The sequence below is a fragment of the Emys orbicularis genome, chromosome 2 (genome assembly GCF_028017835.1).
Source record: "Emys orbicularis isolate rEmyOrb1 chromosome 2, rEmyOrb1.hap1, whole genome shotgun sequence".
Classification (NCBI taxonomy): domain Eukaryota; kingdom Metazoa; phylum Chordata; order Testudines; family Emydidae; genus Emys; species Emys orbicularis.
In genome coordinates, this window is record NC_088684.1 from 88530704 (window position 1) to 88547610 (window position 16907).

Below are 16907 nucleotides of genomic sequence, written 5' to 3' on the forward strand. Positions count from 1 at the left end.
GTACTCCAGATGTGTCCTCACCAGTGCCGAATAGAGGGGAATAATCACTTGCCTCCACCTGCTGGCAATGTTCCTGCTAATGCAGTCTAATATGCCGTTAACCTTCTTGGCAACAAGGGCACACTGCTGACTCATATCCAGCTTTTCATCCACTGTAATCCCCAGGTCCTTTTCTGCAGAACTGCCGCTTAGCCAGTTGGTCCCCAGCCTGTAGCAGTGCATAGGATTCTTCCTTCCTAAGTGCAAGACTCTGCACTTGTCCTTGTTGAACCTCATCAGATTTCTTTTGGCCCAATCCTCCAATTTGTCTAGGTCACTCTGGACCCTATTCCCACCCTCCAGCATATCTACCTCTCCCCCCCCCGCTTCATGTCATCTGCGAACTTGCTGAGGGTGCAATCCATCCCATCATCCAGATCATTAACGAAGATGTTGAACAAAACTGGCCCCAGGACCGACCCCTGCGGTACTCTGCCAACTAGACATTGAGCCGTTGATCACTACCCATTGAGCCTGACAGTCTAGCCAGCTTTCTATCCACCTTATAGTCCATTTATCCAATCCACACTTTTTTAACTTGCTGGCAAGAATACCGTGGGAGACCGTATCAAAAGCTTTGCTAAAGTCAAAATATATCATGTCCACTGCTTTCCCCATATCCACAGAGACCGTTCTCATCATAGAAGGCAATCAGGTTGGCCAGGCATGACTTGCCCTTGGTGAATCCATGTTGACTGTTCCTGATCACCTTCCTTTCCTCCAAGAGCTTCAAAATGGAGTCTTTGAGGACCTGCTCCATAATTTTTCCATGGACTGAGGTGAGACTGACTGGTCTGTACTTCCCTGGTTTCTCCTTCTTCCCTTTTTTAAAGATAGGCACTATATTTGCCTTTTTCCAATTGTCTGGGACCTCCCCTGATCGCCGCGAGTTTTCAAAGATAATGGCCAATGGCTCTGCAATCACATCAGCCAATTACCTCAGCATCCTCGGATGCATTAGATCTGGACCCTTGTGCATGTCCAGCTTTTCTAAATAGTCTTTAACCTGTTCTTTCACCACACATACGTCTGTGCTTACCTGAAAATTTCCCTTTTTTTGAGTAATAAAGTCCACAAATCTAGTCCACCTTGGAGGCAAATGGATTTTCCAGAATAGAGATGGAAATTTACATCCAAGAATTTGGGTTTGTTGTTGATAGATGGAATTTACCATGCTCTGCGGAAGGGGAAAATGTGCTTTTTCCTCAGAATATATTTAACACAATCTATAATTTAGGAAAGTAGATCTGAATAATTCTGTTTGTGGAAGTTATCTCAATTGGGAGGGAACTTTAGGAGGACAGGCCGTGCTGTCCGTGACTCATAGTTTGTTTCTGCTTCCAAGCTGTAACAGGTTGAAGTACCCATTGTGATGGATCTGTGGACCTTTTTACTTGAAAAAAGGAAATTTTCAGGTGAACATGAATACATTTTCCTAGTCCCATTTCAGAAATATGATTCAAGAGCAGGTAGGTAGACATTCACACTTTACTGTTGGATTTTAACAGTTGCTAGAGGCTATTTACTAGTCAACTTCTCTTTATTCAGGGCAAAGTGGAATGAAGAACTTGGAATCTCTCTCGGGCTAGGTCTACACGGGGGGCGGGGTCGACCTAAGATATGCAACTTCAGCTACGCGAATAGCGTAGCCGAAGTCGGCGTATCTTAGGTCGATTTACCTGGCCGTGAGGTCGGCGGCGAGTTAACCGCTGCCGCTCCCCCGTCGACTCCGCTTCCGCCTCTCGCCGCGGTGGAGTTCCGGAGTCGACAGCAGAGCGATCGGGGATCGATTTTATCGTGTCTATACTAGACGCGATGGATCGATCACTACCCGCCTGATCGGCGGGTAGTGTAGACGTATCCTCAGGGATGAAATTTGGGAACAAATCAGTTGCTTTGTAAAATGCACTTCTACACAAGTCTAACCCCAAAGCAAAATGTTGAACATATTCTACAGGACACCAGACAGATTATAAGACATCAACCTCCCCAGAACTGCTGAAAACACAACTGCTTAAGTGCCTCACTAAACACATCCTTTGGGACTGCCGTGACAGTCCCATGAGGGCAACCCTCTCCACCTATATATTAAAAGCACTCAATTACTCATTCTGTTTAAAATCTGTCTTCAGTCTGGGTGTGGGGATGATCTATATTCCATCTCATCTTGCCTTATATGAAACAGTGTTACTGAGACAATGGAAAGAACTGCATCCTCCCCCAGTTTCAAAGAGTGGAGGTTGGATTTCTCATCTCTTGTTAAAATGAAAAAATAAGTCACCTACACTAGAAGAGCCAACCTGAACTTGTCCTCATGGTCCTGGGAGATGGTGTAAGACATCTTCACATTACAAAAGCCCTACCAGGATCAGACTACAATTTAGGTTTGCATCTCCAGACTTGTGGGTCTCTTCACTTGCTACCCTTTCCCCCATCTCTTTCTTCACTCTAACTTCTTTTCATTTCTCTTCCAGTATGATCTTCATATTCTTTTTTCAATTTTTAATTCACACAGAAAGCTACATTTTATTAATTGCAGATCATTAACCTTAGATTGTGAGCTCTTTGGGGGAGGGACTGTCTCTTTGTTTATACAGCGTCTAGCGTAGTAGGGTCCTGGTACGTGAGTAGGTCTCATAGGCATTATGATAATAAAAATAACAATACAATACAATGATACTCTAATGTGGGGATACTCTTACTTTTTTGGGGAGGGTGGAGAGGCACTACTAGAATTCTGGATCAGTTTGAAACTGTAAATGCTTCCCTCTAAGTTTATCCACACTCTGTTATTTTCTTTCATAATCAAAGTCTTTGCACAGACTTTGTCCAAACTGCTTTTTCTATAAATGTTTACAGTGTTTGATTCAGAAGAACTTTAAAAAAACCCATGGAGGATAAAAGTAATATTAGTGTCATAAGAAGCACTGAGAATGTAAACAGTCTTCGAAGAGTAAGAAAACCAAACAAAGGCTATTAAGATAAACAGTGAAATTCTTTAAATATGTTGGATGATTGAAGAAAAGAGAGAGAAACATTGGATTTATTAAGATGGCAGTAAAGTAAGGAATTATTTGTACTTAAAAAATGACTAAAGACACAAATGGTGGTTTCTCATTTGTATTTGATCAACATGTTAACAGTGCATTCATGAGGATAAAATGGAGGAGATTGAGGTTACTGAAAGTGGTAAACAGTTATTTGGCTTAAAATCAAGATAAAACAATGGGTAATGATGGATTGCTTCTGTGTGTAGTATAAGTGATTAAAGATAAAATAGTTGAACTTTTAATTGTTTACAAAAAGATTTAGTATTTGAAAAACTGAAGGATAGTAGCTTTGGAAGCTGGTGAGAAGATGAGTCTCAGCTTGGTAATTGTTATTTTAAATAATGTATTATACAGGGTTATAAACTGTAAATTTATTAAATAGAAAAATGGTACCAAAATAGGGGTAGTGGTTAAGAATCAGATGGTGTATAAGTGTTTTACAGGATAACCATGATAGAATAGGTGTATATGATGAATTGTACTAGGACAGATCTTTAGTGGCGATATACCAATTTATACCAGCTGAGGATCTGCTGCACGGTATTTCAGTGGAAAATGATGCTCCTGAGTAGAAATAACGTCCAAGCTAAATGTGATTTAAATAACACTGAATTAGTTAATACTTGTTGTATTTCTTGATGTGGAAAGGAGAGGGAGTTTAAACATTGAATAATCGTTTTGGTTACACACTGCAAATTTTCTTTTAGATTTATGTTAACTTATGTTGTTGTGTTTTTTGTGTGTGAAAAACTAACTATTTAAATGGCAGCTAAAACTTCTTTGCTTATTACTACTCCACATTTTTTACCTCTGCTGTGCTGCTGCCAGCACCACATTTATTTAAAAAAGCTCTGTTCTGTTGTAACAAAGATCGTGACTTGAAATGCAGCAGTGAAGAAAGTTGTGATTTAGAACAGTGTTTGTTTTTCCAGAACGCTGTACATTGCACAGAACTGAAAGCCAAACAAAATCTAACCTACCAGCTTCTTGAATCTAACCTTTTCTAAATCCACGTCTCTGACTTTACTTCTCTGCAATGCCACCAGGATGCCAGACATTTTTATTAAAGATAATAATGAATAATTTTTATTATAAGTAAAGCTATGTATTTAATCAAATGAAACCATTTTATTCATGTAATAAGGTAGCTCAGCATGCTTGATTTAATAACATCCTACTCACCAGCCTGATCTAGACACTTCATAACAAAATATTTGAGTTGAAGTTCATATATGAAAAAGTATCTGAAGACCAGATCTGTTTCGCTGTTGTGTTTAACACTCTTCTTTTAAATATTGAGAGCCAAACCCATCATTCAATCATGCATGAACAAATGATACCCCAATATTTCACCTACTGCATTACCATTTCAGTAAAATTACTTTTCCAGGGTAGATTTCATGTATTGTCATGGTCCAGAGGGAAAACTGATCACTGTACAGGAGTCATGAAAAACCAACAAAGCAGATTTCTCCACTCTATAGGCATTTTTTTTCTTGCATGAAAAATGGTGCTGCATGCAGTTTTATTGGATTTGACATTCCAGATATAAAAACTGTCTTTCAACAAGTTAATGTGACACTGTGAGAACTTGCAGAAGTGACTGCAAAATATCTCTTGTGCCATTTCCATCATTTTTGTAGGAGAGTATATTGCTATTCCAGTTGTCAGATTATTTAGTACAAACTAGACCCATTCACTGTTCTTGGGCCACTCCATCTTTTGGTCATACCTTTTTATGTAAGAAACTCAAGCAGAGCTTCTGTAAATATAATTTATTATTTATTAATTGGAATAGCTGGTGAAATAAAGATTACAGACAGGGTCTTTGCTTCCTTTGGTACTTCTCTCACCTAAAACTTCCATTGATGATAATGAAAATTACAGGGATGTTTTGTGTCTAGAATAGATGCTTTTGTTTGCTCTTTCTTTAGTTTTTGTTCTCTTTCTTATCTTTCACCTTTTTGGAGGTAATATTTTGATGGTTTTCATATGAAACACTAAACTTTTCAGTGCTGAATGAAGAACCAAGTACTTGCTGAATTACTGCTGAAGCATATGCATGTTTTGAAAACAATTGTTGAACCACTGATTTATGGTTTTTTTTTTAATTCATCCATTATTTAATTTATTTAGACTCTATAGTCAAAATGTTGACTATAGATGAACAAAATACATGGGTGACTCTATGTACACCTAAATAAAAGCAGTCTGATTTTTCACAGATGCTGAACGCTCCTGTTTTGGCTTCAGTGGGAGTTGTTGGTGTTCAGTACCTCTGAAAAGCAGGCCACTTTCATTTACATATAGGTGTCTAAATATGGATTTAGGTGTCTTGTACTAGAAACACACATTTAAACTTTTTGACTTAATTGCCATAATAAACCTCATATTTAAACATGAGTATTACATCTAAGTAAATAATTTATTGTAAACCAAGCACTTCTGTAGTTGTTGGCACATTTGCAATGTTTTTCTACTAAAAATGCACATTGAGTATTATATTTTTCCTTTGGGTAACCCAATAAATTTCGTATTTTCTTACAGGTGATCTTTTCTTAATAATGCATGTTTCTGTCTGGATGATACTGATGAGCAGTCAAGTTAATTTAATGCAGTGCCGTTCTCATATTGCATCTTCTGTATACTGTACAATATGTGATAAACCTTTCTGTAGAGCTGAAATGCCATCTCTCTTGCAAAGTATGCCATAATTTTTCATTCTTTGTAGCTGAGAAAGTCAAGACTGGTTTGCTTTTGCAGTCAAAACAGTGTGTTTATCCACTAATTTATCTAATTTATCCACATACACAATATTTATATAACCATCTGGCAGAGCAATATTTTAGCAATCAATGTAACAGATGAGAATAGTAAAAGTTGATAGAGAGAGCGAGAATTTCTACATGACTTACCTTTGAAGATAAGTTGATTAGGTTTTCAAATGCTTCATAGAAAATATTTTAATGGGTTCAATTTGCATTTGTCTTTCCTGTATACACTTCGTCTATGTTTTAAGAAAAATTTATTTAATGTTTTCTTTCCAAACCTTGCCAGTTTAATAGCATGAGATTATTCTCACAGGAGATGCAAGATTTAACTAGATATACTTATTAAGGACCAAACTCGGATGCGTTGTCCATGGTGGTTCTTGCACTGATTTCAATGGAGTTGCTTCTATTTACCCCTGATTTTGAATTTGTCCTATGTCATTTTGCAACCATCAACGGTGATCTTTTTCATATCAGAGAAGGTGCTGATGAAAAATTAGCACTGTACAATAATGCACATCTTAATAAAGATATAGACCGGCTACCTGACAGATCTCAAAAAGTAGGTGGCAATTGGGAATCATCAAATAGAGATGTTTCAGGGAGCGGGGGAAGGGGTTGCACAGGGATTGGTACTAGGCCCAATGTTGTTCAACATTTTCATCAGTGATCTGGAAGCAAATATAAAATCTTTGCTGATAACATTGGTGGATGACGCATAGATTGGCAGAATAGTAAATAATGATAAGTGATCTGGATTGCTTGGTAAGCTGGGCCCATGCAAATAAAATGCATTTTAATACTGCCAAATGCAAAGTTACATATCTAAGAACAAGGTCGTACCTACAGAATGGGGGATGTTATCCTGGCTCTGAAAGAGATTTAGAGTAAGAGTTGACAAGCAACTCAACATACAATCCTATTGTGATGCTGTGGCAAAAAGGGCGAATGTGATTGTTGGATAAATGGGGGAGTGGTGATTAGGAGTAGGGAGATGATTTTACTGCTGTATATAGTATTGGCAAGACAAACGGGAATTCTGTGTACGGTTGTGGTCTGCACATTTTAAAAAGGATGTTGAAAAATTGGAAAGGGTGAAGAAGACCGAGACGACAATGATTTGAGGTCTGGAGAAAATGCCCTACAGTGTGAGATCTAGAGTTCAATCTGTTTAGGTTCTCAAAAACAACACTGAGAGGTGACTTGATTAGTGTACTTTCCTGGGGAGAAAATATTAAGTACTAAAGGTCTCTTTTATCTAGCAGAGAAAGGCATAAGAACAACAGTCAGACAAAATCACATTAGAAATAAGGCATGCATTTTTAGCGGTTGGGTGATTACCCATTGGAACAAATTACTGAGGAAGGTGTTAAATTCTCCATCTCTTGATGTCTCCAGATCAAGACTGGGTGCCTTTCTGTAAGATGTGTTTTAGTCAAAAACAAGATATGCTTTAGTGAAACACAAGGTGTTTGGCTCAATACAGGGGGTAACTGAATGAAATGTAATGGCCTGTGTTGTACAGGAGGTCAAACTAGACAATCCTCATGTCTCTAAACTCTTTGAATCTATATAAAAAGTTTGCACTGTGAGTGTGTATACTGGTCCTTGAACAGAAAGATGGCTTCACCTTCAAAGTTGTTGGTCATTAATACCTTCACAGGTGGGAAATCAAATAGTCCCATAAGACCCTTCTGAAGCAGGCTGCCTGTCATGGCTCTATTACACCACTTGTATCTCATTTCCTGAAACCATTAGTTTAATCAAAATATTAAAAGGCTGAATTTACTTTACTCTCAGCTACTTCTTGCCTCATGAGTTAAAAAATAATAATTGCCAAATAATTTCTAGATAAGCAGCTGAAACAGCTCATCTAAATGTCATACTATAACTTAATTTAGTTTTCATTAAAGATTCACTTTTCTTATAAAGGGAATCACATCCCTTTTCTAAATGGAACCAATAGGATTTCTTCTGTTTATTGGAAAGTTCTTTATTGCTTGCTTGTTTCCTTTTAACAAGTTGGGTCTCAAAAGTCATTTTCACTATGGGTTGACATTGTCTCTCTTTTCTTAGTCCACTGATGATTGTTCATGTGTTTCAAGTAATATATAACTCATCCATTCAAGCTTTGGAAAACTAAGTGATTCTAATGTAGTCATATAAGAGTTTTATGATTCGTAATACTTGAATGTAGAAAACTGTGCCATGTTGTCACAGAAATGCTTGGATGAGCTTTTTAAATGATTTAAGAAAATAAGGATTATTTTTCTGACACTGCAAATGGTAGAATAATGTGCAAATCCTCCTCAGTTCTTTGCTAACGCAGCCCATAAACACTTTAAACATTGTTTTGCTGGTTAAAAGAAATTATATCCAGATTTTTTTTTATTTAAAAGTCTAATACTTGGAATATACACAAGTATAAGTTGAGCTGCATACTGTGTGTCCTGCATTCTGACAGAATGAAAATTAATCACTAGATACTAAGAAAACAAATCTTGCCCTCCTCTCTATTTTTAAGCAACAATCTAGCACACAGTTTTCAAATGTAGCCGTTTTGTTTTCATAATTGACCATTTGTGGGGGAGAGGCGTACTTTTTCTTGTAACCCTTCCCTTCAATGTTATCAACATGGAGAAAATGTGTTATCAAAAATTAATAGAGCCTGCCTCTGTAGGCGCTTGCCTACTTGTAATTCTTTACGCATCAGCACTTCAGCCAATCAGCAAAGAACAGGAGCTGAAATCAAGATACTTGTGCATTGTGACAGACCCAGACCAGTGGGGTACAGGAGTCTGGTAGAGGGCAAATATACTGGTCACTGGATGAGTAGTTTTCTGTTCCCTGAGTGACCAGAGCAGGGGCTGCACTAGAGTAATCAGGAACCTGCTAGAATCAGTTAAGGCAGGCAGGCTAATTAGGACAACTGGAGCCAATTAAGAAGAAGCTTCTAGAATCAATTAAGGCAGGCTAATCGGGTCACCTGGGTTTTAAAAAGGAGCTCACTTCAGTTTGTGGTGCGAGTGTGAGGAGCTGGGAGCAAGAGGCGCAAGGAACTGAGAGTGAGAGGGTGTGCTGCTGGAGGACTGAGGAGCACAAGCGTTATCAGACACCAGGAGGAAGGTCCTGTGGTGAGAATAAGGAAGGTGTTTGGAGGAGGCCACGGGGAAGGTATCCAGGGAGTTGTAGCTGTCATGCAGCTGTTACAGGAGGCACTATAGACAGCTGCAGTCCACAGGGCCCTGGGCTGGAACCCGGAGTAGAGGGTGGGCCCGGGTTCCCCCCAAACCTCCCAATTTACCTGGACTGTGGGTTCTCCCAGAGGGGAAGGTCTCTGGGCTGTTCCCCAACCCACATGGTGAATCTCTGAGGCAAGAAAATCCGCCAATAAGCGCAGGACCCACCAAGATAGAGGAGGAACTTTGTCACAGCATATTATGTTGTTATATGCATAAAAAAGCAAAGAAACAAATACAAAAAACCCATAATACTAAACAAATCTTGGTACATAAATGTAAAAATGGTTGAGCGCTAAACAGTGTCTGGTCACCTGCCTTTGCGCTCAGATGAGGGCAGGAGCCTTCTCCCTTCTGCTCCTTTGTGCAGAAGACAACTGTGTTCCCAGGTATTGTGCTTCCTGAACCGAGGCACTGAAGAAATTTGTATTCCTATAGATAGGGTGTGTGTATGCTACAAGTGCTACAGCAGCACAGTTGCTGCTACATCCCTGAGCGACATAGCTTGGTTGACCTAAGTTTTTTCATTACAGACCAGGTCTGACATAGTAAAGGATTGGAACATTGGTACTGTTCCATTGCACACCAGCTGACAGAGGGAGGGAACACATGTTATTAGTCCAGAAGCTAAAATAATCACTGCCCCTCAGTGTACTCCCACAGTGAGTCCAGAGGCATTCTACCTGTGTCCAGAGCAGGCAGATTTCTTCCTGTTACTGTGTCTGACGCAGGGTTCCTCTCCTTCCTTAGCCATTGGCATGCACCCACCCGCCTGCAGCATTGATTATTAAGGCCACAGAATAGCCTAAAAATACTTCAGATTCCTGGATGTGTACATGAAAGGAATTAAATATAATGAAATCTGAGAGTCACAAAAAAACAGATTTTTGATGGAAAAGCATTAGGATTTTTTTCCCTCTGCTGAAACAGAAACAAATAAACAAGCTTCTCCATGAATATATGGACAGCCAATATTCAGAGTCCTGGGAAATTTAAATTTAAATTAATTAGAAATGATGGTATGGACCAAATCTTTGCTCACTTTAATCAGGCAAGAAATCCCAATGACTTCCATTCATGTTAATAAAGCAAACAGGCCTTGGCCCAATGTGTAAAAGTATTTACTATTACATGATCATATTATGCAATAATAGTTTACAAGGAATGAATAATACACGATCAGTTCAGATCCTTCATTATCGCAGTTTATTGTAGTTTTTATCAACTTTGGAGACTGGATTATTTTTGTCTAGGATGAAAATGATTTCAGGATTTTTGCTTCTTTAATAGTTTAACACAGCTAGAAAACCAGGTTCTTTAATCTTCATATCTATGTAAGATACATGAAATATCTAGGGTAAAGTTTCCAAGTGTGCTAAGTCCCATTTTCAAAAGATTACTTAAGGAGTCTGTCTCATTGAAATAAATGGAAATTAGGCTCCTAAATTCCTAAAATCGTTTCTAAAGATGTGATTTAGGCTCCTAATTTGCTTAGGCAAAATGAATCCTAGTTTATTTTTGTGAAATTACTCGATCATCCATTTACACCTCATAGTTTCAATGACATATTCATTTTCATGTTTGGGGGGAACATAATTTAAGTTCCGTTATCTTAAATGGTCTTTTGTCAGATTGTCCTCTACTCAGATTATTCATTCAATCATATTTGAAGTCCATCCTTGGAACAATAACATAAGTATTGGTAGACAAGCCTCCATGTAGGGTTTAAGTTTTAGTTGTATACAAAAATACGAATTTCTGGAAGACCGTTTTTATCATTCTAATCAAAGAGCTCTACAGCGGTTGTAGCTTTTTTTTATCTATTCATCAGTAAACCGATCCCTTTCTTCCAATTTTTGCTTCAGTGGAATGAGTTTGTTACTGATGAAACGAAGAATCTTTTTGCACAGTGATTAAGATCATGTGAATGCTGTTTAAATCACTTTAGGAGTGCAACCTATATACTTTACTGATCTGTTATTTACTTGTTTGTTTACTTAGAAATTCAAACACAAACCACTTTTTTAAAGCTTAATTAGCATGTCTGATCTTTTCCGTTCTACAGTCTTGATAGGCCAGAAGTGTCACCTCGATGAAGGTGAAATTTCATCAGTCACAAAAGTGTGGTGGTTCGAATAGGGGCCTGGGGTTCAGGAGATCTTTGGGCCTGATCATCCCGTCATTTGTGCATGCATAATTCATCTTGACTTCAATGGGAGTCATGTACCCACAAATGATGCAGTGACTGGGACACTGGATTCCATTCCTAACTTCCGTTGACTCATCATGTGGCTTTGGGCAAGTCCTGTAGCCTTTCTGTGCCACAACCTGTCAAATTAGGAAGATAATACTTACCATACTTCTACAATACATACTACACTTGGAAAAGGTCCTTCAGATCCTTGAATGAAAGGCCTTGTATAAATGCTAAGTGCTATTATTAGACATAGAGGAGAATTGTTATTTTCCATATTTAAATAGGGGATGATGGTGGCAGTAAACAGACAAAAACTGTTTCTGAGACTGTGGCTGTTTATTTTGCAGGATCTTTCATGTTGGTGAACACCTCTGGGAGGTTTGCTGAACAAAGAGCTCACCTCCTGCTACCCCACCTAAAAGAAAATGACACGCATTGTATCGATTTCCATTACTATGTTTCAAGCAAGAGTGGGTCCAATCCTGGTTCTCTGAATGTTTATGTGAAGGTCAATAATGGTCCGCTTGGTAACCCCATCTGGAACATGTCTGGAGCAGCTACTGGCACTTGGAACAGAGCAGAACTGGCAATTAGCACCTTTTGGCCTAATTTCTATCAGGTACATTTTATTTGTTGTTAAACATTGTTGTTAAATGTTTCTCATATTGAATGAATTTGCAGCCTAAATTTACAACTTGCTTTTTGTCATCAGCAAGACTGAATACAGGCTAAGATGGCCTGATTAGTGAGTAAAATCTAATGTATGTTATGTTGGTCAGTTTGTTTTAATTGATCTTTTCTGCAGTTGATGCTAAATATATATATTTGCTTATTTTAATATTTAAGAATGGATGATTTGTCATTGATTTCAATGGCCCAGGATTTTACCCATTACCTGTACATCAGGAATATTAGAATTTAGTAACAGAAGATTTTACAGTGTTAGGCTTGTTTGTTTTGCTTTATATTGATAACACTCAGTTGTGGCTCTAGAACCAGATGTGTCCGAGTCCACAGGCCTGAATTGCAATTTCAGTTTGTAATTTCAGTTTTTGAGAGAATTTGATTACAGCAGCATTCTTCTGATTAGAGCCTAAAGGTGAAGTAGTAGGAGCTTAACATGGCCATTTCTTAAGATGCTACCCCTCTGTAGGAAAGTTTACCATGATTCCACAAACACACACATGTACACCCTATACCCTACACCCCAAAAGGATGTGGGGGGAAAGGGGATTTTGACAAACTTCTAATAAAATATTTCTGTACCATTAGGATGAGGCTAAAATGCCATGTTGATAGAGATACAGGCAATCTCAAAAGACATTAATGTGCTCTCCCTATCTATTTAATCTGCATCAAATTTCAACTAATATATTTTAGCTAATTGAAGTCCGAGGAATCAAGATACTTCCAAATAGCTTTTTTCACTCCACTGGGACCAGTTTAACAGAAGCCTGTAGCTCAGGCTACCTAGATAACTGCAATATGGCTTTTCAGGCTTAGTCACAGCCTCAGGGGAAGATCCTCAGCTTTTGCAAATTGATGTAGCTCCAGTGACTTGAATAGTTACTCTGATTTACACCAGCTAAGGATCTATCTCTCTGTTCCCAATTGCTGCGCCATCTCCTGTCTCTTTGGTTGCATCCTCTCTGTCATAGTCTCCTCAGCTTCCCCATCACAATTACAATCTCCACAGCTGTTTCTGTACTCTTTGGTGTCACGCCTACCTTGGTCCCACTGCTCTTAAAGCTTCCCCTCTAATGAACTCCTTAACCATTCATCTTTTGTCACAAAATCCCTGGGAGTGGGTTTTCACATCCTATCCAGAACTTGGGTGTCTTTCCCAGTGACCCACCAGATGCTGCAGCATTTATTACTCCTCACAAGGCATCAGCCATCTTGTGTCTGCTCCATTTCCTAGAAAGAACAGGGACAGGAAAAACCCATAGCAGAATGTGCAGTGGTCTTGCAACAATAGTTATGGAACCCCATTACTTGGCATATATAAAAGATGATGGGACAATGTACAAATAAATAAGTACTGCAGGAAAACATCCTGCATTGGTATAGGGATGGACTAGGTAATGTAACAATAGTTTTGGGGGTTTTTGTTTTTATAATCGTAGCGATACCTGCCTACATGACAGTGCTATACAATTCCAATCCATTAATAGGATACCCACGGCGTACCTACCAACAAATAAATCAAAATTAAGCCATAAATATTAACACAGGCTACATGATAGTGTTTTAAAGGAATAGTATTTGTACAATGCAGATCTCTTAAAAACATTTTTGAGTCTATTTTCCTGATGATTCATGAAAAATGTAGGCAAGTAACTCCCACTAATGCTAACTGAATAAAAGCAAGACTGATTATTGTGGAGTAAATCCAATTCTAGTCATACACCTTAGTATTTATTTGGTATTTAAAGTGGTTTTATCCTGCATATTATTAACATAAACACAGGCAAAGCATTTAAAAGATTTAATAATTAGCATTTTGTTATATTGTGTTCCTATAGTTATTCGTGTTATTGGCACCTTTTATGTCAGGTTTCCATTTAGAAATGACTCTTTAAAAGTACAGGCTCTGAGCATAGTAATCATTTTCATCCAATATACATTTTCTTTGTACCAGGTAATTACTTGTGTAGGTTTTACCCTACATGGCAAACTACTGTACTAGATATATAAATCACTTTGATAACCTGCATCTAACAAAGCTAATTATAGGTTAATTACTTGTCATTTAAACTTAAATTGTTAAGTATTCTGATTAAGATATATTTAATTCCTCAATTAATTCTTGTTCAAATTGCTGCTACTTGAAGCCTGCCCCTCACTTAGAGCTGCACCAGTCAGGAAGTATTGGCTATGTGTTTTCCTCAGAGGGCAACAGAATAAAATATCTGGTTTCTTTAAGTATATATGACCTGCTTGCTACCTCTTTAATAGGAGAAAAATCTGTTATTTCATAGTTATTTTATGTTGTCAGACCAGTGTGCAGTATTAAAATGTGCTTTAATTTTTTAAGCATAAGTAACTGTGCAACTCCATAGATTGTGAGATACAATATCCCCCAGCTGAGTTCAGGTTGGTGAGTTTCTCAGCTAACGTTGCAAATCGTCAGTTAGACATACTGTTAAGGCTTTGTCTATGCTACAGAGTTTCGTCGACACAAGTTACCTCTACAATCAAAAACTTATACAATTACGTTGTTTGTGCATGTTCACAGAACGTTCCTTCTATTGATGGTGTGGCTGATCTGGTTAGGTCCTGTGATGGTGTCGCTGGTGTAGATAGCCAGATCAGCCACACCATCACCGGTTCATTCACCTGCACGTCCACCAATGTAATATACGCCATCATATGCCAGCAGTGCCCCTCTGCTATGTACATCGGCCAAACAGGACAGTCCCTACGTAAAAGGATAAATGGACACAAATCAGATATTAGGAATGGCAATATACAAAAACCTGTAGGAGAACACTTCAATCTCCCTGGACACACAATAGCAGATTTAAAGGTAGCCATCCTGCAGCAAAAAAACTTCAGGACCAGACTTCAAAGAGAAACTGCCGAGCTTCAGTTCATCTGCAAATTTGACACCATCAGCTCAGGATTAAACAAAGACTGTGAATGGCTAGCCAACTACAAAAGCAGTTTCTCCTCCCTTGGTGTTCACACCTCAACTGCTAGAAGAGGGCCTCATCTTCCCTGATTGAACTAACCTTGTTATCTCTAGCCTGACTCACTCTTGCTTGCATATTTATACCTGCCTCTGGAAATTTCCACTACATGCATCCGACGAAGTGGGTATTCACCCACGAAAGCTCATGCTCCAATACGTCTGTTAGTCTATAAGGTGCCACAGGACTCTTTGCTGCTAGATCCATCCTGTCTCTTCAAAACTGGCTGAAATTGTCATTCACATCATTACCTGAATGTACTGTACTTGGTGCTTGGGAATTTGGTTTAGACCCTGTACGTTATAGTTTATCAGGAAGGACAAAGAGTGAAGTTTCTTGTACAGTAAATGTCACACTCACGTTCACATGTGGCTTATATGTGGCATCAGTTGGGCTTAATAGATTTAAAACTAGAAAGAAATGTTATAACTGACAAAAAATTTAAGCATTGCCCTAAGTCCCAAGGGCTTAAAAAAACAAAAAAAACCACTTGTTAAATTGTGTCGTTTATTACTAGAAATTTTGAAAAAGATGCACCTCTGGCTGGGTCATCCAAGTTTTAAAAATTGCTTTGTTTTAAACTTAGTTACGTGTCCAACAGTAAGCAGACATTTGACCCAAGTCCTATCAGTAAGAGTCTGCCATCAGTTCTGACCTACCCTTAAAATCAGAGTTGCTGGGCAGTTGTCAGAGAAATAGGACAAAATAACCTGCATAAATACAATTCATTTCACTAGCTTTAAATATTATAAGCCCCATTTTCAATGTTTGGCATAGAAAGACATCCTCCTTTGGATTGCTCAGGTTGGCTGTAGGCACTTAGATGCTACTTTATGTTCAAATTTGGAAGCAGGATGATATTAGATGGGGAGAGTGATATTGTAAAATACAGCCAAAGAAGAGAGCTATGGGGAGAGGAGTATAGTATATACATAGGGGAGGGGTGTGGATGTGCTGTAAACAAAGAAACCAATACCTGCCCTGGGATGTAAAGCTAACAGGAATCCCGCAGGATTATTGATTTTTTTTTTCTACTTCTTCTATATCCTTACATTAAGTAGACTTCTGAATATACTTTATTTCCTTCTCTTTTTCAAATAGATATTTTTAAATTATGTGAATTACGAAGTGTTTATAATGAGGTACAGTCCACCTGTCGACTAAAAGTTTTGTAATTTCTTTGCAACAACAAAGGCAAGAATTTACTAAGTGAGGTCATGCATTAGAGGTAAAAATTACTTATTCCTTTTGTTCTTTGGAACTGGCAAGTTATCTCCAACAGCACATTTTCACTAGTAAGCATTATGATAAGCAAACTCCCTTTCTTTGTTCACATATAGAAGGGGAAGTGGCAGAAATGAAAAGTTAATTTTGCTCTTCACTGAAGCAGGCAGGATCAGGGACGGTGTGATGTTAAACCGCTTCACTATTTCCTGTTTGGCAGGCATCTGAGGAATAGCCTGATGTAAAACATCTCTCAGCCAGACATTCAGCATAGTGTTTCATGAGCAAATGAAATCAGTGTTTTAACCAGTTGTTTCCGAACTGATAAGGCAGCAAAATAATTTCCAAAGAAACAAAGGACTATCCTGTTTAGTGCAGATTGCTGTGCTAGAATGTTGTTTTATTTTGACTAATGTGCCTCATGTATTGTCTTCAGATATTGTGTCAGCTGTGATGAAATGCAAAGTTGAGAGTCTAGAGTGAAAATGTTTACATTCTTCAGACCAGGCAACTCATCAAGTGGAAAATGATGAAAAAACTGTACATGGTTTCACAAGAAATACAGGATGAAGTAGTTAGTCTGTTTCGTGTTTTTTTTTTTTTTTTTTTTAAATGAGGGTGATAAAAATTCAGAAATAATTAGTAATGGTGTAAAAATACAGCCAAAGAAGGGAGCTAGTAGGGGAGGACAAGTG

At 38.2% G+C, this 16907-nt stretch overlaps 1 protein-coding gene across 1 annotated transcript in view; it reads left to right on the forward strand.

The window, feature by feature from the left end:
* The window catches only part of PTPRM (protein tyrosine phosphatase receptor type M), a 712503-nt gene that overhangs the window by 261227 nt on the left and 434369 nt on the right, over positions 1–16907 (forward strand). Inside the window, exon 3 of the mRNA XM_065399529.1 lies at positions 11644–11915. Coding sequence (XP_065255601.1) covers positions 11644–11915 — 272 coding nt within the window. The remainder of the gene's footprint in view (positions 1–11643; positions 11916–16907) is intronic.